A 25,466-nucleotide genomic window follows, 5' to 3' on the forward strand; every position below is an offset into this window, starting at 1 on the left:
AGTACTTAGAACAATGCTTGACATAGAGCAAGCAAAATGCGCTCTAAAAATATAGAGTATGCATTCAGTAAAGCCAACATCTACCATTTGCAAGGCACCAACTCAAACATTCCACACATATTATTATAGTTTACTCCTCACAACCTTATGAGACAAATCCTCATGCCCACTTTGATTACTAAGGATAAAGATGAGATTACAAGCAGATAAAAGAATCAAGGAATGAAACCAAGACCTGAATCTACTTCTCCAGACTCTAAAGCCCGTGGGAAATGAGACACACATAGTAACTTGCCCGAGATCACAGCTATCATGTGACAAAGCAGGGAACTGGATCTAGATCCATTTCCACTAAACAACAAAAAAACTCATTTTCTGTTGAATCTGTTCCACTTCATAGAGATCCCATTGTGCCAGAGTAGAACTATGCTCCATATGGTTTTCAAGGGCTGATTTTTCAGAAATAGATCATCAGGTCTTTTTTTCTGGATGGACTTGAACCTCTAACATTTTGGTTAGTAACCAAGTGTGTTAACAGCGCCACCCAGAGACTCTGCTCTTCCCACTACACCATTTCAACTCTAAATCTGTCATTTTTAAGCCCATAAAGTGGCCAGCCATGTCTTTTCTGCCAACCTTCACTACAAGGTTTATACATGTATGTCTGGATGAATTCCATTATTTCTGTTAAGATACTGGTCTATTCTCTTTAACTTCTCACTCAAATCAAAATACATCCAGGAGCAAGGATTAGGTTTCGTAGAAATCTTGTATGTCTGGAGTGACTGAATGCATAAATTGTGTTAATCTGTGTTCTAATTCTGATTGAAAAGCCTATTTGGCTTCCACATACAAGGAAATTTCAACTCCATGAGAATCAGAAGAAACAGTACTACTGAATATATTGTATTATAACAAATCTGTTGGCATTACAAGGAGCCGTGGTGCTTAAATAAAATAGTTAAAGCCCTTGGCTGCTAACCAAAGGTTGGCCGTTTGAACCCACCAGCCATACTAGGGAAGAAAGATGTAAAAGATTTACAGCCTGGAAACCCTATGAGGAGAATCTACCCAGTCCTGTAGGGTCACTATGACTCAAAATCAACTCAATGGAAGTGGATTTAGTGTTTTAGATTTATTGACATTACCAAGTTGTGGTCTCTGTATGTCATGGGACAACCCAGAAAAGATGAAACTAAACTCATTTACAAAATTTGTGTGACTTCATTGATCTTATGATGCACTCCAATATATTAGGAGCAGAGTCATCACCTATACTGCTAATACTTCAGTTCTCCCAAATGTGTATTAATGCCAGAAACTTTCCTGTACCATTTGCAGTCTCATCTCAACTTGATGTACTCAGTTTTGACTGTACAAAACTCTTAGAACCCTGGATGGGGTGAAACAAATTGTGTCGAGCAGTAGAAGTATCTGGATAGGCCATCTTTCTCTAGAACTTACTTGGCCACGTGGGGCAGGGGACAGGGGCATGGCTGGCAGAATTGGGGTGCTCCCCTGATGGAATCTCCGATGTAACCATTCAGACACTTTTCGCAGTGCTCTCCTGTCGTGTTTCGCTGGCAGTTCTATGAGACAAAAGATAGGAAAATTGAAAAAGGACAAAATAAATTTTATAGATAACAAATCTGAGAACTTCAAACAAAGGGGATGTCAGACCTGGTAGATTAGATGGCGTACATCAGTACTGGGCAGCTTAGAGGAAGCACGTTGCCCCAATCAGTGCTAGAGTATGGACAAGCAGTGGACGAATTCTTCCTGGACTTCAGTGTGCGTACTGGTAGCCTGGGGACTCTCTTTAAAGTTTGTGTGCAGAAGGGATTTTTTCATCAGTTACTCATTTTAATTCAGAACAATATATAGAATGACCAAATTCTGGATGTTTCAGAAATACCAGTTTACTGAGTTGGAATGAATATGGAATTAAAAAAAATATATATGACTGGTTGTGGTCTCCATTGGTCAAGTGCTTAGTCATGACAATGGGAACAATACAGATTTGTGATCTTGGCAGAACAAAATGCACAGACTGAAACAAATGGAATAGTAGGTAGATAAAAAGCATTCTGATAATGGGCTGGTATTTTGGATATTGACACACAGAGATAGAAGCTGGTTTCTTAGCATAATTTCTGCATTTGTTGTGAGTTGAATAAGAATAAAGGTACAAAAAAGGCTGATCCTAGTGCCTGGATCATATGTTCATCATTCTAGATCTGCACTAGGCCTCAAAACTGCCAGGACGTCCTCCCTGGTGCTCCCTCCCTGATCTCTCTCTCCTTCCATTACCCACATTGTACTATCATCATCTGTTGTACTAGTCACCTCACACCCCCTCCTCCACACAGGGTCTGTCTTTCAGTGTCATATTACCATCAACCAGATTGGAGTAGGCACTGTAGCTGTTTGCAAGCTGATGGATTAATTTCTAACTTGCACTCCATAAGACACAACACTAACATTTTTATCCAACTGGAATAGACTGGATTACACAAGGCAATGCCATCAGCACTACATCGTCACATTCACCAAATAGTTTTTAATGAAAAATTATATTGTTAGAATCTCATCCAAAAAGCATCCTCTTATTTGAATAAATCCCTTAGTAACATCAATGTTCAGGAACTTTAACAGAAAAACTTTTTCAGTGTTCTGTGGAGCTACCTTTGGGAACTCAAGATGGGGCAGTAGTGGGCTCTTTGCCTTTATGTTTTGTGTTGGGGCTCAGAATAATAGTTATGTGCTGCATCCTAAATATTTAATTTTTACAATAACCCTAAGATAGGTTATTATTTTCCCTCTTTATTTTACATATGAAGAGACAGAGGCACAGAGAGGTTAAGTAAATTGCCCAGTGTCACACAGCTAGTAGATGGCAAAAGTGGTATTTAAACTTAAACAACCTGTCTCCAGAGGCTGTGCTGTTAACTCCCATGTTATAGTGCTTCTCCAATGTTGCTGGAGAAAAGTTTGTTTCCCAAAACAAAGCCATAAAATGCCTGAATTAAAAGATGTCAGATAATTTTAGTAACTATTTGGGTTTTAAATGAAGCTTAACAAATGAGTCAAAAGGGAGAAATCATTCATCTGTCAGTGGTGGGATTGTAAAATGGTACAGTTGTTATGGGAAAGAGTACGGTAGTTGTTCAAAAAGTTAAAAATAGTATTACCATATGATCCAGCAATTCCACTGGATCATATGGGATTGTTTGGGTAATTTTCAATCCCAAAGAATTGAAAGCAGGGACTCAAAGAGATGTATAATTAAATAAAATACAGCATATATATACAATGGAATATTATTCATTCCTAAAGAGAAGTTCTGATACATGTTAAAATACATATGAACATCATGGTGCATGGAATAAGTTAGGAACAAAAGGACAGATAGTGTAGGATCCCATTTGTTCTGGTTCTGTAGTGCCGCTCTGACAAGAATATACCACGAATGGGATGCTTGAACAAACAGGAGTTTATTCTCCTACAGTTTGGTGGCTTTAAGTCTGAGTTTAAAGTGCCAGGCTCTAGGGGCTGAGTGAAAGCCCCTCAACCTTGGGCTTCAGCTCCACCTCCTTCTCCCGGCCCACTGAAGCTGGAGGCTTTTCTTCACTCAGCTGCTGGCTGCTGAGGCCGACAAGCCCAAGGTTGACAAGTAAGAAGGCACAGTCCTGATATTACCAAACCACATGGTAGGCCATTAATTAAAGTCTGATGAAAGTCCCAGGATCAGCAGAGCATGCCAGGTTCAAGCATGCCATAAGCTAGAGACCATTCCCCAAGGCTTCTCCTTATATATAGGAAGCAGCTACTCAGCTTCTCACAATAGATTCCACCATGGAGTTGATTACCAGTCTCATGGTGGGGAATACTATATCCAGCTGCCCAGCCACGCCCAGTCAAGTTGACACACAAACTTAACTACCATACCATTTACATGTAATAATCAGAATAAATAAATGAATAGAGATAAAAATTTATTAATAGCTACCAGGGGTGGTTTGGAGAAAAAATGGAAGGGTATTATATGAGGTGGTGTAGTATCTAAGGCATTTGACTGCTAACCAGAAGGCTGGCAGTTTAAATCCACCAACCACTCCTTGGAAGGAAGGCTGGGTAATCTACTTCCATAGTGATACCGCCTCGGAAACCCAAGAAGGGGTCACTATGAGTCAGATCCGACTCCATGGCAGTGGTTGAATTATTGTATAAGAGATACTGAGTTTCTGTCAAGGGTAACTAAAAAAACTTGCAAGTGGTGATGATTGCACAGTATGGTGAATGTAATTAATGTCATTGAATTGAATACATAAATATGGCTGAAAAGGCAAATGTTTTATGTATTTTGCTACAATCTTTTTTTTTTTTTTTTCCCCAAAGGGAGAAATCCTCATGTGGGCAAGAAGCTATCCTGATGGAATACTATTTGAGCATTTGATCAGCCATTAGGGATGGACAATCTTTGGCTCCTGATTGGAATTATGTTAGCAGAACAGAATTTAAGGGCCTGTTCAGACTGCCTGACACACCAATGAGAAACTCTGAAAAATGAAGTACGATGTTCAGGCAACAGTATGTTAACATAATTCCGTCACAATACTGAATGTTGTGCCTGGTGCTAAGGTAGCCTTAGCCTTAATTTTGTTGGAAAATTAGTAAAAGAAAAATAAAGGAAAGGGTAAGTTAGTGTCTGGAGCAAGCAAAGGATATTAATATGCAGCCAAAGCTAACTCCAAATTAGTAATAGTCTCTCATCTCGGGGAAAACCAACAAGCCTTGCCCAATTTATCTGCCTACCATGAATCTAAGCCATAAGCAGTCTGGCAAGACTGCTTATAGACTGGGGCCAAATTTGTCTGAGTCCTTGTTGGATGGACAAAACCCATCTGTGAAGAAGAAAATAAGCCTGTTGTAAGGTGTCAGGCCATTCTTTGTGTGGAAATACCTATTAGGTTACAAAAAATGAGCTAATCCCCAATTCTGTCCCTTTATGGCTGGATGGATGCTTTGGAATCCTTGTCAGGCTCTGATTCTGCCATGGCAGCCATAGGGAGCAATTACCCTCAAGGGCAAAGCTACCAAATCCTATTCAGCCTCTAAATGCTCAGAGTGCAGATATGACTTTCCTGATCTACCATCATAAGGGAATGTTAACAATATTCCTTAAAAGACATCACTGAACATCATTGCAGAGAGAGTGCTTGAGGCTTTTTCATTTTCTAGCTGAGTGACTTTGAACAAGGCACTTGATCTTTCTAGGTCTCCTTTCCCTGATCTGTAAAATGAAGATTTAAACTAGATCACTTCTAATTCTGAATCTGAGATTGCAAGTATCCCTTTATGTCCAGTGCTTTGCCATTTAAAACACAGAAAATAAAAAAATGACAACAATAAATATGCTGTAGGGGGAATGGTTTATTTTTGAAAATTAAAACTGGACCCACTTAAAAATGAGAAAAGCATTCTGAATCTTTGATGTGTGGTTAAGAAAGCTGCATTTGGACAATCGAAGAATAGCGACTCATAGCGACCCCTCCTTGGGTTTTCGAGGCAGTATCACTATGGAAGTAGATTGTCCAACCTTCCTTCCAAGGAGTGGTTGGTAGGTTTGAACTGCCAGTCTTCTGGTTATCAAATGCCTTAGGCACTACGCTACTAAAGCTCCACAGAATAGTGTTAGGAATGACATTTGGACTCCAGCTGTGTCTCCACATGAGAAACTATGGCTCACTAATTTGGCCACAGCACAGCATGACGTACGAAAAAGGCCTGAAAGGATCAGGTTCATCCTCCTGTGGTTTGTCAGCATGTTTAATGCAAAACTATAGTCTGTCTTGATCAGTGCTTCTCAAAGTATGTTCAGGGAGGTCAAAACTATTCTGAAAACAATATTAAGAAACTGCATGACATTTCACTTCAGACTGAACACAGAAGCAGAGATGAGACTCCGGCTGCCTTCTATTAAACCAAACCAAGCCCAGTGCCATCAAGTCTATTCTGATTCATAGTGACCCCTGTTGGGTTTCCGAGGTGGTAGATCTTTATGAAAGTTGATTGTCCCAGTTTCCTTCATGCTGTGGCTGGTGGGTTTGAACCACCAACCTTCTGGTTAGCAGTCAAATGTCCTAGGCACTCCACCACCAGAGCTCCTTTCTATTAAGCTAGACATTAAAAAGATTTTTAATTTGTAGAATTTCTTTTTCTGTAAAAACATTATAAAGGGTTTAAAATTGTTATTTTAAATGAATAAGTGAATGTTATAAAAATTTCTCAATTTAAATTTCAAATACAGTAAATATCAATAGATAAAATCTACATAACCCAAAGCTCTTTGGTATCTTCAATAGTATTTCAGAGCACTGAGGGTTTCTAAGACCAAACAGTTTGAAAACTACTGCTCTATCTAGATCAATGCTTCTTAAACATCAGTGTGCATACCTAGGATCTTGTTACACTGCAGAGACTGATTCAGGAGGTCTGGGGTGAGGGCTAAGAGCCTGCATTTCTAATAAGCTCCCAAGTATTGCCAATGTTGTTGGTCTGAACTATATTCAGAGAAACAAGAATCTAGATTGAAACTCCTAGTACAGGAAGCACTATTTGTTTGTTATAGTGATATCAGAGAGTCAGTGGTCGAATCCTCACATTCCACAGGAGACCCAGATTGGATTCCTGGCCAACATATCTCATACACAGCGACTATACCTCTGTCAGTGGTGGCTCTTATGTTGCTACGATGCAGAACAGATTTCAACAGAGCTTCCAGACTAAGACAGACTAGGAAGAAAGGCCTGGTGATCTACTTCAAAAATTGGTCTGGTTTGGAGCCAATCATGGGGATGCAGGACTGGGCAGCATTTTGTCCAATTGTACATTGGTTGTCATGAGTCAGGGACTGACTCAGTGCAGCTAATGACAACATTTACTAGTTGCTTGTGCTGGGCATAACAAGACAGTACATTTTATTGCAAGAAAGGAGTGATCCAAGTGGCTCATAATATAAAATTAAAGACTTTTGAAATTAAGTTAGTTTGTGATTCAATTTATTTGTTCACTTAACAAACCCAGATTAAACTATCATGACAGAAACTGATGACTGTTATTAAAATAAAGAAGACCTGATTCCTGCATTTGAGTAATCCAGGGTCTTGTGAAGGAAACTGAGAGGTAAACCAAGAATAATACAGTATGCTAGATGCTGTAACTGAGGTATAAATACAGCATATACCTGCTAGGGGACAAAGAGAAGGGAAATGTCTCTTCTGGCTCTTTCTAAGAAAGTTAGAGAGATTTAATGAAGGTGATGTTGTTTAAACTAAGCCTCGAAGGGTAAGCAAGAAATCTCAGGTAGAGAAGAAGGGAAGCCAATTTGAGGCACAGACTGTGAAGGTACAGAGCATATTTATGTGGCAGTGAGAAGTTCAGTGTGGCTGGAGATGAAACTCATAGATTTTAGAAAGAGGAAGGCCTTGATCAGATTGTTTTTGAAATACATCTCTACTGCTAGTGTGGAAGACCGACTAGAGGAAGAAGAGCTGGTGAGTACGTGGGAGGCTGTGGCAGTGGTTGGAGGAGGGAGACTTGTGGGTGTAACATAAGGCAATGGGAGTTTGTAGGAGAGGAGTTTCCTTCCTTGGTTGAATTGGCAGGATTTAACGTTAAAACAAATGTTGGAGAAGAGGAAAATGAAGTTGTTGAAGAATCTGAGGCATCTAAGTATGAGAGATTAGCAGAATGGTGCTGTCTTTAATCAGGTAGAGAATATAAGAGTTGGAATAAGTTCTGGGTAGCAGAGGGAAAGGACTCAAAATGTAGAGTGAACTGATTTATCTGCATTCACTTCCTGTCATATGGTTGAGGGCACAAAGCTCTAAGCTATATATCCTTAGCATTCTTTGGACATGAAATATTCTGGTGTTGTTTTAAAACTATAGGTAGCATGGAAACAGATTGATTACTATTTTAAAAATTTCTTGTTTTGCCAAGTTTGCAATAGATTGAAAGACTGTTAAAACTTCAAAATGAATATGCATTTGATCTAGATATAAATTTTATGGTTTCAAGTAAAACAGGAACTAGAAGTCTTTAGACAAATATGAATTTCTTCTTGTTCTTGGACATCTATCTAACGAGTATGCAGGTTTATTGGTCACACATGCTTAGTTTTACAGGAACTTAATATGGTTGATTTGTCCCTTAAAAACTCACTGCTATCAAGTCGGATCCGACTCATAGAGACCCTCCTTGAGTTTCCAAGGCACAGAAATAGATTGCCCAACCTTCTCTCTGAGGAGTGGCTAGTGGGTTTGAACTGTTAGCCTTCTGGTTAGCAGTCAAATGCCTTATACATGTAATAAAGGAAGGTCTGAAAATCATGAGGAAAATGCTAGTTTCCCCCGCCCCCAAAATTAGAGATGTACTATCTTTGCTTTACTGAATAGTTTTAATTAGTCTCTAAGACCAATAAAGGAGCTCCGGGGGCATAGTTCCTAAGGCATTTGCCTGCTAACCAGAAGGCTGGTAGTTCAAACCCACCAGCCACTCCTCAGAAGGAAGACCGGGCAATCTACTTCTGTAGAGATATTGTCTTGGAAACCCAAGGAGGGGTCACTATGAATCGGATCTGACTTGATGGCAGCGAGTTTGGAGCTTTATTAGTCTTCTTGAAAGACTAATAAACTCATTAGCCTTCAATACATTGGATTACTTCCTTTCTCCATTTATGCTTAGGGCAGGATAGATGTCCATCTGAATATCAATATCAATTTTAAATTATAAAATTACTATAAGCAGTTGTAGAATGTTTGGACTGGTATACTCTAAAGTAAAAAGAAGAAAATAATATCCACCCATATTTCCACGAGCCAGATGTAATACTTAATAGTTTGGTGTATTCCCCTCTATATTTCGATGACATTTTTGCAACTCTTTCAATGGTTTCACATATGAATAGTTTGATTCAGATTTAGAGTTTTTTTTCGACAATGCTAGCACAGATGTTTAAATCTCTTTTTCATTAGAAGTGGATTCTGCATGTGTTTCCAAAGCTCCTATGGCCCTAGTACCTGGGGCTTCATGACATTGGCAATGTCCACAAGCAATTTCAAATAGGTGTTCTGTTCCTGCAGCCCTTGGTCCCACACAGTGGGAGCAACTTAACTGAAAGTCTACAGTAATATTTGGTACATAAATGTTCATGTGATGCTCAGTATATGTTTACATATTAAATGGATGAATGAACTCAGTAAACAAATCCTTTAAACAAAGGATCCCTAAGGAGTCCTGTGCCAGTGGTGAACCTCAAGCCAGGTTTGTTCCACTCTAGTTTTTGCCATTGGACTCCTGACTTTCTCCTTAAAGACTAAACACTACCTCTTTAGATAGTAACTGGACAGAGTAGAACTGCCCTATAGGGTTTCTAAGGCTGTACATCTATAAGGAAGCAGACTGCCACATCATTCTACCCAATAAGGTACAGATTACCCAATAAGCAAGGCAACAAGGGCTTACTTGTGCTTGCTTACTAATTTGTACTGAAAAATTTCACATTTTTTTCACTGTATCAAAATTCCTGCTTCTAGGTGTGGCTGGCATCTGTTTCTCTCCCAGCCCCACAGCGTCTTCCTATAAAATCGGAGACTTTTTTCAAATTTACAGCACCTGAGTAGCCACTGGGGTCTTAAAAGCTTGCAAGTGGCCATCTAAATGCCACAATTGGTCTCTCCTCACCCAGAGCAAAGAAAAATTAGTTCAAGGGACTAGTGGGCCATGTGAACCTCAGCCTACATGACCCTGAGACCAGAAGAACTAGATGGTGCCCTGTCACCACTGTCAACCACTTAGAAAGGGATCAGCACTGAAGATCCTGGATAGAGTGGGAGAACAATGGGGAACAAAACTAAAAATCATAAAAAAGACTAGGCTTACTGGTCTGATACAGACTAGTGAAACCTCTGAGACTATGGCCCCTAGTAACTATTCAGGCCTGGACTTGAACTCACTCTCATGACTTCCAGCCAAACAAAAGATAGGCAAATAAGGTGGACATTTACACCAGGCAGGTACACTCCTTAGAACAATCAACCATGGGAGATCAGAAGGGCAGTATTTGCACAGGGAGACAGCTCACAGCACAGGGATACATAGGAAAGAAGGACACAGGGAAAAGGTAACTACAGCGAGAAAGTGGGAAGAGAGCTGTTACATCATGGGGATTGTAAACAATGTCATGAAACAAAATGTATATGGAAAATGAATTTGCTCAGTAAACTTTCACCCAAATCACAAAACAAACAAACCAACCCTCTATAGAGCATGGTTCTATTCTGACACACATGAGGTCATCATGAGTTGGAGTCAGAGAGAGAGAGAGAGAGAGAGAGAGAAAGAAAGAGAAATTTACAGTACCTGACAGGGATGGAGTACCAAGTAAGCAAGGTAAACGTGGGCTTACTTGTGCTAGGAGGGGTTGCTATGAGTTGGGTCTGACTCGATGGCACATAACAATAACAACAACACTTGTGCTTACTCACTAATCTGTAGTGAACAATTTCACATGAGTCTCACCACATGTGGTGAAAACATGAAACTGTTTACTAAACCAAAAAACCAAACCCACTGCCACTGAGTCATATCCGACTCATAGCGACCCCTCCTTGGGCTTCCGAGGCAGTATCCCTATGGTAGTAGATTGCCCAACCTTTCTTCCAAGGAGTGGCTGGTGGGCTTGAGTCGCCAGCCTTCTGGTTAGCAGTCAAATGCCTTAGGCTTGACTCCACCAGAGCTCTGGACTCTGGAAATTAGTAAATAAACACAAGGAAACCTGTGCTTATCTTGCATATTGGATAATCCATTCCTGCTTCTGCAGAAGAGCTGGTGGGTTCAAACTGCTCATCTTTCAGTTAGTAGCTGAGTGCTTAACTACTGCACCACTAGGACTCCTTGGAGAAATTCATTCAAAAAAAAAAAAAAAAAATTCACTGCTGTCTAGTTGATTCTGACTCACAGCGACACCTCCTTGGGTTTCCAAGGCAGTATCTCTATGGAAGTAGATTGCTTAGTCTTCCTTCCGAGCAGTGACTGGTGGGTTTGAACCACCAGCCTCCTGGTTAGCAGTTAAATGCCTTAGGCACTATACCACCAGAGCTCCAGAGAAATTTGTTAGGCCATGCAAATTGAAGGAACCATTGAAAACTGGTGTCTACTGCAATCTACCAGGAAGTGCTAATGTGGAGCCTGCTGCTTCTTTACTGGTCCCTGATAGCTGAGACTGAGGTGATGTGAAGGAACTGGAGCTCAGAAACTGACCCTGATTGGTCAGTAACTGGGAAAAGGGACTCCAAAGGAAACAGAACAAACTCAAGTTGAGTCCATCGTGACATAGGCTTAATAATGCCACCTAAGTGACAAAATTTTCATTCTATATTTGCAAGCCCTTTCTACCCCTCATATTTAAAAAAGTACAAATTACATTTTTTTAATTTTTAAATTAATTTAAAAGACATAATATATTCATATATGTAGCTCTGGGGAATGGGACTGTGGGTGATTTTCACTTTGCATACCATACAGTGGAGCTCTGGCGGCATAGTGCCTAAGGCACTTGACTGCTAACCAGAAGGCTGATGATGGTTCAAACCCACCAGCCACTCCTTGGAAGGAAGGCAATCTACTTCCATAGCGATACTGCCTTGGAAACCCAAGGAGGGGTCTCTATGAGTTGGATCCAACTTGACGGGAGTTTTTTTTTTTTTTATATCATACACAGTATGTTGTTGTTGTTGTTATGTGCCGTCGAGTCAGCCCTGACTCATAGGGACCCCTCCTTGGGTTTCCAAGGCAGTATCACTACAGAAGTAGGATTGCCCAACCTTCCTTCCAGGGAGTGGCTAGTGGGTTTGAACCGCCAGCTTTCTGGTTAGCAGTCAAGTGCCTTAGCCACTACGCTACCAGAGCGTAGTGCTCAATTCCTTCAATTTGCATGGCCTAACAAATTTCTCTGGAGCTCTGGTGGTATAGTGCCTAAGGCATTTAACTGCTAACCAGGAGGCTGGCAGTTCAAACCCACCAGTCACTGCTCGGAAGGAAGACTAAGCAATCTACTTCCATAGAGATACTGCCTTGGAAACCCAAGGAGGGGTCGCTGTGAGTCAGAATCAACTAGACAGCAGTGAATTTTTTTTTTTTTTTTTTAATACACAGTATATATCACATTTAGTATATAGTATTTAGTGTTGTTATTACTTTTACATAGAACATATATCACTTTAATCAGAGAACAAAAAGATATTTCCCTCTGGGTAGGATGGGATGGACTCTAGCATAGCAAGGATTGTGAGGATGACCCATGACTGGGCATTGTTTCATTCTGTTATACAAAGGGTCACTATGAGTTGGAGTTGATGGCACCTAACAACAACAGGGTGGGATGGAGGAATAACCACTTACATGAGTAGGATGGTTATCTCTCTTTGCTATAATTTTCTGTCACTAAACAAAGTAATTGCAGATAGAATAACAGCTTCTCTACATGTGCATATACATATTTACATCTTAACTCATTCCCACATATTTATTCGAACTGGGCATGCCCCAGGAACTGTGAAGGAATCATATTAGTGTGCCTCATTGAAGCTCGTGCCAAAGATAAAGCCATCCTAGCTCCTATTCTGGCAACGTCATTGTAAAGGAGAGTGGCTTTGTCACTGGTCTCCATAGGCACTGGCAGGAAGGACTTTTTTCTGCTTTAATTGCGTTTAGTATTCCATTTAATCACTGCCTGACTAGCAGCAGCTGATAGGCTTGCAAGTCTCTATGGTCTTACAGGTTAATAAAAGCAATAACAAAGAGCCTTTAATTGGTCAAATTATCAGAGATGTATATTGTAAGTCCAAGCGTATCCATGGGTATATATATATTTTATTTTCAAATGTCACTGGGATTAAAATAACAGGAAACCGGAGATGGAAGCATTAGAAAGGGGCAGACTTTGGCAGCTGCATATGCCTACACCACAACAGAGAACATCCTGGATGGAATGGTTATTTAAGAAGATGGGGGAAGGGGAAAGCAGAAATATCAGCACTAAACAAAAAACTACAGAGATGGCAATATTTCCTGTTTTACCACTTAATTCTCTTTGCTCCTAGAATAATGACAACTTCTAGGTTCAAAATAAATGAAAAAGTTCTAATTTGCATCCTACTGTAATGAGTGAGTAAAGTGGGGTGTTTCATGTACATACCTTAGAGGCCACTTATGATCACAATCATCTAAAAATAGGGACAATGATGTTAATTTTGAGGTAAATAAGTGGATTTAATTAAGTGTTCTTGTAGCTTATGCAAAAATATTCTTGCAGTTTTGGAAAACCTCTTTTGTCTGATAGGAACTTGTATCAAAATACCTCATCAAACAAAACAAAACCAAACAAAAATAAAATAACAGTAACAAAACAACAAATGAAAAAGCATGATCTTAGGGCATGAGTCTATAAAAATGCCTTGTATATTGTCTACTGAAGCCACTCTGGGAAATAAACACCCATTTTCACCAAGTTGTCAGTCCATTCAGTGAAAATGGGACAAAAGTAGCAAGCACTTTTCTGCTAAAAGAGTTCTGGTCTCCTTCACAAATCTCCATCATGCTTCACTGAAGAACAGTCTACTAGAGAATCCACTTCAGTTGAAAAAACAAGTCTCTTGGATGCATGAATACAAAGACTACAGAGCCAACGGTTTTATTTTCATTAGCCATTTGGTTCAAAAAACTTAAATGCTTTTTCGTACTAATTTTAATCTATAGATCTGATTATCTTAAATTCTAAAACAAGCTATGAAGCAACTGTTTTATTTTCCTGGTTTCTGTGGAGTGAAGCCAAACATATGGCAAAGTATACTATTATGGAGGAATGTGGATGGGTGATTTCCTTCTCTGTGTATTATTTCCAACTCTCATTACCGTTGACCTACAGTAGGAAACCAGGGGCCAAGGATGGGGAGGTAGTTACCTCATGGTAGCACATTTATCACGTATGCTTTGGTGACAACTTATAAGTAGTTTACATGATGTGTTTGACAGGAAAGGGTGACGGGTAAGAAAAGAGCCTGCTCCAGGGTAGCTCAAACATCCAGAAAGAGTATTTTATACCCATGTAAGATGCAAAGGCCCAGTGAAATATGTGAAGAATGACAGGTGTCCTCAACTTACCACACAGAATCCAGAGCCATCCAAGCACTCGTTGGAATTGCTATTACAGTCACAGGGCAAACATTCTCCTGACAGAGCACGAAAGAAGCCAGCTTCACATTTCTGAAACAGACATGTCAAAAATTTTAGTTATTGAAAAAATCAATTTTGGTCTGTTTTCTGAGAGGAATAAAAAGAGAAGATAATAAAATTATACATTTCTTTACAAAACATAGTAAAATAAACTATTTATACTCCTGTCCTGATTACCTAGTTCCACTCTGATAAGAATATACCACAAATAGGATGGCTGTAACAAACAGGAGTTTATTCTTACAATTTGGAGGCTTTAAGTCCAAGTGCAGTGTCAGGCTCCAGGGGTTGGGTGAAAGCCCCTCAACCTTGGGGTCTAGCTCTGCCTCCTGCTCCCGGCCCACTGGAGCTAGAGGCGTTTCTTCACTCAGACAGCCACTGGCTGCTGAGGCTGAGAAGCCCCAAGGTTGACAAGTAAAAAGGCACAGTCCTGATGTTACCAAACCACACGGCAGGCCATTAACTTAAATCCATTTTAAGTCCCAAGGTCGGCAGAGCATAGCAGGCTGCTGAACAACGACAAGGCTATGTGCAGGGTCCAAGCATGCCAAAGCGTGCTAAAGACCATTCCCAAAGCTTCTCCTTATATACAGGAAGCAGCCCACATAGCCAAAGGCAGCTACTCAGCTGCTCCCAGTAGATTCCACCATGGAGTTGATTACCAGTCTCATCATGGGGAATACTACATCCAGCTGCCCAGCCACTCAACCAGGCCCAGCCAAGTTGACATGCAAACATAACCATCACAATTCCACCCCTTGTCAACTTGGTACCTGTACAGATCTTCAATAGGTGGCATCTGTACAGGTCTCCTCCACTGGCTGGCTCCAGTCCCCTAGTTCCTGAATGGCGACCTCACCCCCTTGGCCTATAAATGGGCCCCATTCCTCTCCCCCTTAGGCATGGCAGCCCCGCGCCCTCACTCGTGGGCAGCAGCTATGGCTCCATCCCACTGGCACACGTGAGCGAGCAGCCCCACACTTCAGAAGTTCTCGCTCTGAAACCTAGGGGGCTGTGGTGTTTCCACCCCCAAAGACCATGGTCCTACCCTTTCAGGCTGAGGCAGCTCTGCTTCTGTTTGCTTGGTTTCTCCGCTTCTGCCGATTAATGCCCGAGAGCAACCCACTCTGCTGAAAAACCGTGCCCCAAAAGCACTCGGCTTTTTTTGTCGATGGGCCGGCCAACCTGCTACTCCATTTCATGCTTATCTTTTCTACCAATTAATGCCCGAAGGCAACCCACTCCGCCAGGAAGCCACCTAACCAAAGGCAGCAAGCTTTCTTCTCCCCTGTGGGCTGGTAAGGCTGTTGCTGTCTCACGCCAGTTCTCTCGGATCTGCTCCTGCCATCTCTCATGCCGGTGTCTGGGTTCTGCTCCTGCTGTCTCTCATGCTGGTGTCTTGCCGTCTGTCCTGCCATCTGTCCTGCCGTATGCTGGGGTCTCTCTGCCAGGGTCTCGGGTCAAGGACGCACTCCACTCCTGTTTCCACATTTTAGGTATCTGTCAGAGCAGCACCCCACTCTCTGGGTACCAAATTCTGTTCTGGTTACCTAATGCTGCTCTGATAAGAATATACATCTCTGTGTATTATTGATAATGGGATGGCTGTAACAAACAGGAGTTTATTCTTACAATTTGGAGGCTTTAAGTCCAAGTGCAAAGTGCCAGGCTCTAGGGGCTGGGTGAAAGCTCCTCAACCTTGGGGTCCAGCTCTGCCTCCTGCTCCCGGCCCACTGGAACTAGAGGCATTTCTTCACTCAGACAGCTGCTGGCTGCTGAGGCTGTGAAGCCCCAAGATTGACAAGTAAAAAGGCATAGTCCTGAAGTTACCAAACCACATGGCAGGCCATTAACTTAAGTCCATTGTAAGTCCCAAGGTCAGCAGAGCATGGCAGGCTGCTGAGCAACGACAAGGCTACACGCAGGGTCCAAGCGTGCCAAAGGCTAGAGACCATTCTCAAAGCTTCTCCTTATATACAAGAAGCAGACCACCTATCCAAAGGCAGGTACTCAGCTGCTCCCAGTAGATTCCACCATGGCGTTGATTACCAGTCTCATCATGGGGAATACTACATCCAGCTGCCCAGCCACTCAACCAGGCCTAGCCAAGTTGACATACAAACATAACCATCACAACTCCCATTCAGTGATGGATAATATATATCTAATCTTTGTTCTTTTTTTTTTCTTTTCTAACACTTTCAACAAGAGTAACATTCTTAACACAGTCCCATCATTGCAAGAAAAAATAAAACGTTTTAGGTAATGGTAAGAGAGAAGGCTGTGGCCTGTCCATTTGTCATATTGTGGTGACTTGAGTGTTGATATGAAGTTGGAAGCTATGCCACGGGTATTCCAAATATCAGCAGGTAGACAGTTTTCAGTGGAGCTTCTTGACTAAGAGAGACTAGAAAGAAAGACCTGGCAATCTTCTGAAAATTAGCCAATGAAAACCTAATGGATCACAACATAACATTGTCTGACCTGCTTCCTTTGGACACATCATAAGGAGGGATCAATTGCTGGGGGAGGACATCGTGTGTGATGAAGTAGAGAGCAAGTGAGGGTTGGGGAGACCTTTGGTGAGATGGAATGGCACAATAGCTGAAAGAATGAATTCAAATAAACTTGTGGTTATGAAGATGATGAAGGGCTAGACGATATTTCATTCTGTTCAATATAAGGTGGCCGTGAGTCAGTCAACTGGGTGGCAACTAACTACAGTAACAACAAGGGAGAGGAAAGCTCTCTAACGATTTCTTCCAAGACAAAATAAAACAAAAGCATGACTACTTTTCAGGGTGAGGAGTTGCCTCATTTTTCCTACAAAGACTTACAAAGACAGTTTCAGAAGTATTGGCTGTGGTATAACAACTTAAAGCCATGTCTTTCATAAGGTTAGGCTCTTAAAAATTTCTATTTCTTTAAATCCTAAAAGTTTAAAGAGAAGAGTAAGGAAGTTGATGAGTTCTCCTTGTCAGGCCCTGTGCTGGGTGCTGCTCATATTTTATTTTATTTATCCTCTCAACTCTATGAAGGGCACATTATTTTCTTTCATTTCATTGGTGAGGAACTGAGACCCAATGAGACTGAGTGGCTTGTAGGGATGCTAAACCATCCTGCAATGCTCCAGCTGACCTGCACAACAGTGAATTGCTGCCACCCTCAAATGCCACTAGGGCTCCGGTTGAGAAACACTGTGTGATTGTTCTTGGTTTATGTGCTTGGGCATTTTATGTTTGTTTTCAGTGTTTCAATGATGCAGGGCAGAAATTGCATATATGCCTGGAAGCCATGCCCTGCTCACCAGACAGGCTTTGTCTAAGGAATTCTAGACAGATAAGAATCTGGTTTGTTTCCACACTTATATATTTCACATCACATCCCCCCACTGACCCATTGTCATTTGTACTGTCCTGGCTACCAGGAAATTTTTCATTTTATCTGATCCAAGTCTGTCTGACTGCTACACAACCCATTTCCTCTTGCCTTTCTTCTAAGTAAAGAAAGAACCACTGTATACCATTCACAGTATAAAAATGCCACCTGTTTGGACCTGAAAACTGAAGTTTATTATATTCAATTTAGAGGAAGATTAGTAGAGAATTATTAATTAATATAGACTTCTTCATTGGCCCATGAGGAAACAGTAAAGAAACTCTATTTCTAGGCAAGCATAAATAAGGCTGAGAAGGACATAATAAATACTTTTTAGTGGGGAGTTTGTGGTTGATGGTAAACCTTTTCTCAGTTTACAGTAGAGAACAAAAGAAAGGGAAGGATGCTAAAATTGCAGTGTAAAGAATCTAATTTAGACCATTTAACTCCAAACACTTTTGAATCTTAAAATAATTCATGTTCTCATTGTGATGCAGTACATAGATACGTATAAGTCAGAAATGAGTTTCACAAAACATTACACCCACTCCTCACTTACAGACTTGGCTAGGTTCCAAAGACCAGGTCACTATGCAAATTGGCATGTGCAAGGCAGAGGGGGAGGAGGAAGAGGAGGAGGAGGAGGAGGTGGTGGAGAAGGAGGAGGAAGTCATGGAGACAGCCTGGAGCCCAGACCATGGAATCAGGCCCAGATGCATGGAATTACTTTGCTCCTGCACTTCTGTGCGCTGGATCCCAAAGCCCTGCCGACATCTGGGCTGGTGCTCAAGTGGACCTGGAGTCTGTTGGCTGGACTAGAGGCATAGAGGTACAGCTCTAGGGCTCGGGTAACCAGCAGGGTCAGTGAGCATTAGGTGAGTTGAGTGGTTTGGGTTAGGACAGCCAATCTGAGGCATAGGTGCTGTAGGAAACCAATGGAATACACTGCTTATTCATCCATCACTCTCTCTGTTAGGAATGGATGTAGTATCAAATCTTTCTCAACACAATGCAGGCAGCCATTGCCTAGAGTGGATTGTATGCAAGATGAATTCTTCATGTTATACCAAGTTTAGAAGATGCTTCACTGTGAGAGAGTCTGTCATTATCCCACTCTATGACCTTGGGTAAAGGATAACTTGGCTACTTGTCCCTTTTACTGTGGGAGGTAGGAAGAAAAAGGGAGGTGTGGGTAGGGTTGTTTTAAGCAGGCACCTGGCCCCCTGCCAACAGGGCAGGGCCAGTGGGTGTGGAAATCTGGCCAAGTCCTTGTGTGCTAGGCTTTGTCTATCAAAAAGCATTCTAGTTTCCAATTCACTTAGCCAGAGGGGAAATATTGTTTTTAAATTCACATAAAGGTGCCACATAGGCTGACAGAGGCCCTGGTATGGGACCCTGTAGTGCCACTACTAGAACATGTGTACTTGGTACCTTTGTCCTTATATTGCAGAAATTTAGAGGATTCCCTGCAATGGGGTTGTTAAATAGTTCAAGGGAAGTTTGAATACCCTGAAGGAAGACTTATTTAAGGCTGTTTTTTCTTTTCTGTATCAACATTTCATCATGACTCCAGAGAATCCTGTTACTATTATTATTTTTTTTATGAATCTCTTTTTGAAATTCTACAGGGACTGGCAAAATGAACTTTGATATAGAATTAAAAGGCAGGTATTCTCAAGAATGAAAGCTGAGCTATTTTTTGGTTTCATTCCTGATTATTAATCTCTTCCAGGCATTTTGTACGTATGTGTGTGTGTGTGGCACAGTGGTTAAGTGCTCTGCTTCTAAGCAAAACGTCAACAATTCAAACCCACCCACCACTTCACAGGAGACGGATGTCGCAGTCTCCTTCCTTAAAGATTACAGCTTTGGAAACCCTATGGGGCAGTTCTACTCTGTCCTATAGGCTTGCTATAAGTCAGAATCCACTTATTGGCAACAGTTTTGGGTTTTGTTTGGGTGTGTGTGAGTAAGAGAAGCCTTCTAGTCAATGTCCAGAGGCTACAGGAAACCCTCTTTCCCACACGAGAAAACCATTCCACAGCAGACAACTGTATAAACACACGGATGAATGTTATTAAAGAACATTCAGAGGATTTGTAGGTCTCTTGGATGATGAAATCTTTGTAGATTTGATTTCTTGGTCTTTAAAGAAATCAATAATAGTAATAAGGATGATAATGATTATAGAGTTACAATTAATTGAGTGCCTATTATCACTGTGCTAAGTGCAATATACACATGATTACATTTGCTCTTAACAACGCTATGAATTAGGTAGTGTTATCTTCATTTCAGAAAGGAACAAACTGAGGGTCAAAGGAGTTAAGGAATGAACCCAATGTCACACAACTTTGTAAGGGGTCAGCTTGATCCCAATCTTGCTCTTTCTCTACTAAAACATGCTGACATACACATTTATAATTGGATATTTATTGAATATCTATCATATTTAAGACACTGTATTGGTTAACAGACAAGGAGTTCTGGTGGTACAAGGGTTAAGGCATATTTGACTGCTAACCAAAAGTTTGGCAGTTCAAACCCACCAGCATCTCTGTGGGTGAAGGATGAGGCAGTCTGCTTCCATAAGGATTTATACCTTGGAAACCCTAAGGGGAAGTTTTATTGTGTATGAGTCGGGTCCGACTCGATGGCAAATAACAACAACAACAACATAGGGTTGCTAGGAATTGGAAAAGGCTGATGGTGGTGAGTTTGGTTTATTAGTGGGATATGGTTGCCTATGAAATGGAAAAGACTGATGGCAGTGAGTTTGGTTTATTAGTTACTAGTGGACTGCCAGGAAAACAAACAAATCTGTCTTAGAAGAAGTGCAGCTAGAATGCTCCTTGGAAGTGAGTTTAGAGAGTCTTCATGTCATGTACCTTGGACATGTAGAAGGCCATTGTGCTTGGTAAAGTAGAGGGTCAGCGAAAAGACCCTCAATGAGATGGATTGGCACAGTGCCTACAACAATGGGCTCAAACATAGCCATGGCTGTGAGAATGGCATAGGATGAGGCAGTATTTAATCCTGTTGTACTCAGGGTTGCTATGAATCAGAACCGACGTGATGGCACCTAACAGCAGCATCCATTACTTTGCATGGTTCTCTCAATTCATCATCACAGTAGTCCTATGAGATAGGTTACATTATCGTCATTTGATAGGTGTTGATTTTGTGGTTCATAGAGATTTGGTGCCCAGGAGATAACACAGATGATATATGGTGGTTCCAGCATTCAAACCCTTTGTTTGATTCCCAACTTTGGCTCTTACCCATCTGCTATATCAATACACTTAGCCAAATTTTTCTTGTTAGACTTTTAGGTTATTTCCAAACTTTTGCTATTATAAACAGTCCAAAGCAGACTGAAAATGGATAAAATAATGTAAGATTTCTCCTTTAAACTCCAGGAAAAAATTTAAAAAGATAAATACAATGGTTAAAAGAACATGAAGTTACTAATACATGAAAACCATTGAGTGGGAATATTTACTTTTTAAGCAATTTATTTTAAACAAATTGTCATTTTGACTTATTATTTTCCACTTACTCATATGTAGTTCTTTTATAGCTCTCAATAATTAGTTGTCTTTATATTATAGCTTACCTCCTTTTCTAACATTAAGATTGGGTTAATCAGAGTCAATTCTGCCTTTGCAGAATAAGAGCGAAAATTCTCATTTGCTTACTTTGTGATTAGTGTGAAGTCTAGCTTATGGTAAAAGAATCAATGTGCATGTACTTGACTAATACTATATTTATAGATACTAGAACTGGATAAAATCTTAGGAAGAAATTAGTGTTGTGTTTACACATGTGCTACTTATACTTAAAGAAACTGGGAACGACAGAATATATGATATCATTGTAGAAGTCCTTATTTCTAGAGGCTCATAATGTTATCACAATTATTTCATAAAATATAATTATAGTGAAGTAAGATTGTTATTTAACAAAGAGGATCATATTTATATAGCTGATTGATATTTTTTTTTGTCCTTATTCAAAGAAGTCTCTTTGAAAGCATGTCAACCATGCCAACACTAGTCATTATATAGAACATTTTTGATATTTTCTTAAAATTTTAAAATCTTATTCTTTTCAAGTTTAGTACTGTCTGCATCTTTTGGTCATGGCAAACTTCTAAAAGCCATTAAAACAAACAAACAAACAAAAAACCAAACTCACTGTCATCAAGTTGATTCTGGCTCATAGCAACCCACCTTGGGTTTCCAAGGCTGTAAATCTTTATGGCAGTAGATTGCCCCATCTTCCTCCTTTGGAGCAACTGGTGAGTTTGAACTGCTGACCTTCTGGTTAGCAGCCAAATGCCTTACTCACTGCACCACAGAGCTCCTTAATAGCCATTTAGAGGGATTAAATAAAACGAGCATCAAGCCAAGGAATACCATTTTAGGTAAAAACTCACTGTGCTGCCCAAATACTGTCACAGAAGAGCCAACTAATTGACTATGGCCACTATTTTTGCAGATATCCTGAATCTGTCAGAGCTTTAGAATTTCTGTTGAAAAGCTTGATTGATTAAGAAATTTAAACCCTGCGCTATACTACCAGAGCTCCCTAATCACCCATTAAAACAAACTATGGCAAAAATTGATGGGATTTAGGGTGTGAGCCTGTAACTGTTATTAGACAGTGTGAGACATTTCCTGAGGTCTCTGAGTAAATACTTATATCCCAAAGAGAATCAGACTCTAATCTTCAACTCCAACAAGCTGACATGAATTAATTGGAATAAAATTCCATTACAAAAAGAGCAAGCTTTACGGCACCAATGGCTATTCTAATAGAATTCGACTTGTAAAGGCAGTCCCTGGGTTATGAATGAGTTCTGTTCCTAAATCTGTTGGTAAATCGAGTTTGTATTTAAATAGGAACACTTAGGTATGGTTCTATCTAATGTCACTTGGTTAAATGTTTGTCTTACCATATAGTATATAAGGGAGCTCTGGTAGCGTAGTGCCTAAGGCACTTGACTGCTGACCAGAAGGCTGGTGGTTCAAACCCACCAGACGCTCCTTGGAAGGAAGGTTGGGCAATCTACTTCCACAGTGATACTGCCTCGGAAACCCAAGGAGGGGTCGCTATGAGTTGGGTCCGACTTGATGGCAAATAACAACAACAACAACAAGTTTATTCCCTAGTGTCTAGAGTCTTTGCTACCTTCCAAATTTGTATTCCTAATGTTTAATTACTCATACAGTATGCTTCTAAGCTCTGGTGGTGTAGTGCCAAAGGCATTTGACTGCTAACCAGAAGGCTGGTGGTTCAAACCCACCAGGCAATCCTTGGAAGGAAGGTTGGGCAATCTACTTCCATAGTGATACTGCCTCGGAAACCCAAGGAGGGGTGGCTATGAGTTGGATCTGACTTGACAGCAGTGAGTTGGTTTGGTTTGGTTAGTGGTAAGACATTTGGCTGCTAACCAGAAGGTCGGTGGTCTATGGGAGGATGATGAGGCAATCTACTTCTGTAAAGGTTGACAGCCCTTAAAACCCAATGGGGGTTGCTACAAGTCAGAATCAACTTAACAATAGTAGGTTTGGTTTCTTGGTATCATTAATCCACTTTTTCCTTGTTTCTACAGAACAGTGATTTTAGCTCTAGTTTTAGTTTCAGTGAGTTCAGTTTTTGTTTTAGTAAAAGTCACTTGAATATGGAACATATGTTCACTTAGCCTATAGGTCCTGACTTCCATTTGCTTAAAATATAGGCATATTTAAGAGTCAGTTCTTAAGATCTCTGGGATTTCTTGTAGGATCCAACAATTCAATTTAATATATTCAAAAATACTAATTTAGCCTTTGCTAAGGAGAATGACTTCTGAGAACATATGAATTTATTACACATGTAGGCATCTTACAGGTCATTTTTTTTTCTCTGTGTCTGTAAAAATAAAAGACAGAGTATCTGAAAAGTAGTCCCCAAAGCAATTCCAAACTGTTGATCACTTTCAGCTCTGTGTCTTTCATGTAGAGCTTAACATGTCCTAACTTTTCATATTCAAAGTAAATACCAAAGCAAGTTAAATGAATTATGCAATGTGTTACAGTTACTAAGAAGTTAGTTTCTTGATTAATTTTACTTGAATCTGGAGAGAATTACTTATCCATGTATACTCCCTTGGGTCTCTCTAGGCTCTTGTTTGCGTAATTGAAATTCCCCACATTTCAATACGAAAAGTTAATTTTTTTTAGATTTTGACAGTGATTTCACCATAGCTTGATTAGGAAAGTGTTTTCAACATTCCTAAGAGGTTTATCTAGGTCAGAGTAGTTCTTCTTGTGATTGCCATAATAAAGCTGGAACACCAGCTGACATAGCCCATGGTGCTGCCTTCTCCTAGTTTGTTCTTAGAGCTCCCTTTGCGCTTGCTGCTTCGACCTTATCTGTCATTCCTTTGCTAGTTTGCAAAACTTTTGCTCTCAAAGAACTAAAGACAATGACTCAAGTCTGGAGGAATTCTGAAGAGCACAGTGTGGTCTTGACACTGTTAAGCCAAGACTTTAATTTTGTAGAGATTAGGGAGATATTTATCATGGTATTTATGTACCACCTATGTGGCTATTCTTCAGCAATCTTATGGACGTCATGGGCATTCTCACATGTGTGGAAACTAATGCACAACTGAAAGATCTCAAATAGCTCTCCCCAAATGTTATAGTTCATCAGATTTTTATTTGGACTATTTATTTGGAATATTTGGTAACTTTTATGGCAAAAGGACTTAACTGCTAACCAGAAGGCTGGCAGGTCAAACCCAGGCAATCTACTTCCATAGTGATACTGCCTCAGAAACCCAAGGAGGGGTCGCTATGAGTCGGGTCCGACTCGAAGGCACATAACAACAACAACAACATAGAGACCCACAGACTTGAGATGTGTTGAAGCAGTGGTGTCACTAGGGTTGGTGTCACCCAGTGCAGTAATTCATGGTGATGTCTCCCCTTCCCCACTATGGACTTCCTCCTATACCACACCATATAGAATCCTTAAACCAAAAAAAACCAAACTCACTCCTGTTGAGTCAATTCAACTCATAGAATCCTTTCAAAAAAACCAAACTCACTGCTGTTGAGTTGGATCGACCCCTCCTTGGGTTTCCGAGGCGGTATCATTACGGAAGTAGATTGCCCAACCTTCCTTCCTAGGAGTGGCTGGTGGGTTTGAACTGTAGCCTCTGGTTAGCAGTCAAGTGCCTTAGGCACTATGCACCAGAGCTCCCCAGAGAATCCTTGTTGTTGTTGTTGTTAAGTGCCGTGGAGTCATTTCCGACTCAGCGACCCAATGCACAGCAGAACGAAACACTGCCCGATCCCGCGCCAGCCCCACAATCCCTGCTATACTTGATCCCATCATCGCAGCCACTGTATCGATCCATCTCGTTGAAGGCCTCCCCCTCTTTCGTCGACCCTCCACCCTACCAAGCATGACATCCTTCTCCAGGGAATGGTCCCTTCTTACAACATGACCAAAATAGGTGAGACAAAGTCTGGCCATTCTTGCTTCCAAGGAGCATTCTGGCTGCACTTCCTCCAGGACAGATCTGTTAGTTCTTTTAGCAGTCCGTGGTACTTTCAGCATTCTCCGCCAGCACCACAACTCAAAAGCATCAACTCTTCTTCGGTCTTCCTTATTCATTGTCCAGCTCTCACATGCATACGAGGCAATTGGAAATATCATGGCTTGTGTCAGGCGCACCTTAGTCCTCAAGGAGATATCCTTGCTCCTCAGCACTTGAAACAGTTCCTTCGCAGTTG

At 40.8% G+C, this 25,466-nt stretch overlaps 1 protein-coding gene across 1 annotated transcript in view; it reads right to left on the bottom strand.

Annotated features, from left to right (window-relative positions):
• LAMA4 (laminin subunit alpha 4) overlaps nucleotides 1-25,466 on the bottom strand; it is a 199,998-nt gene that overhangs the window by 136,964 nt on the left and 37,568 nt on the right. The window contains exons 2-3 of the mRNA XM_007951567.2: nucleotides 14,227-14,328; nucleotides 1,465-1,589 (exon numbers count right to left, since the gene is read on the bottom strand). Coding sequence (XP_007949758.1) covers nucleotides 1,465-1,589; nucleotides 14,227-14,328 — 227 coding nt within the window. The remainder of the gene's footprint in view (nucleotides 1-1,464; nucleotides 1,590-14,226; nucleotides 14,329-25,466) is intronic.

Source organism: Orycteropus afer, unplaced genomic scaffold, assembly GCF_000298275.1.
Source record: "Orycteropus afer afer isolate SDZICR_OR568_19922 unplaced genomic scaffold, OryAfe1.0 scaffold00299, whole genome shotgun sequence".
In the NCBI taxonomy this organism is placed as follows: domain Eukaryota; kingdom Metazoa; phylum Chordata; class Mammalia; order Tubulidentata; family Orycteropodidae; genus Orycteropus; species Orycteropus afer.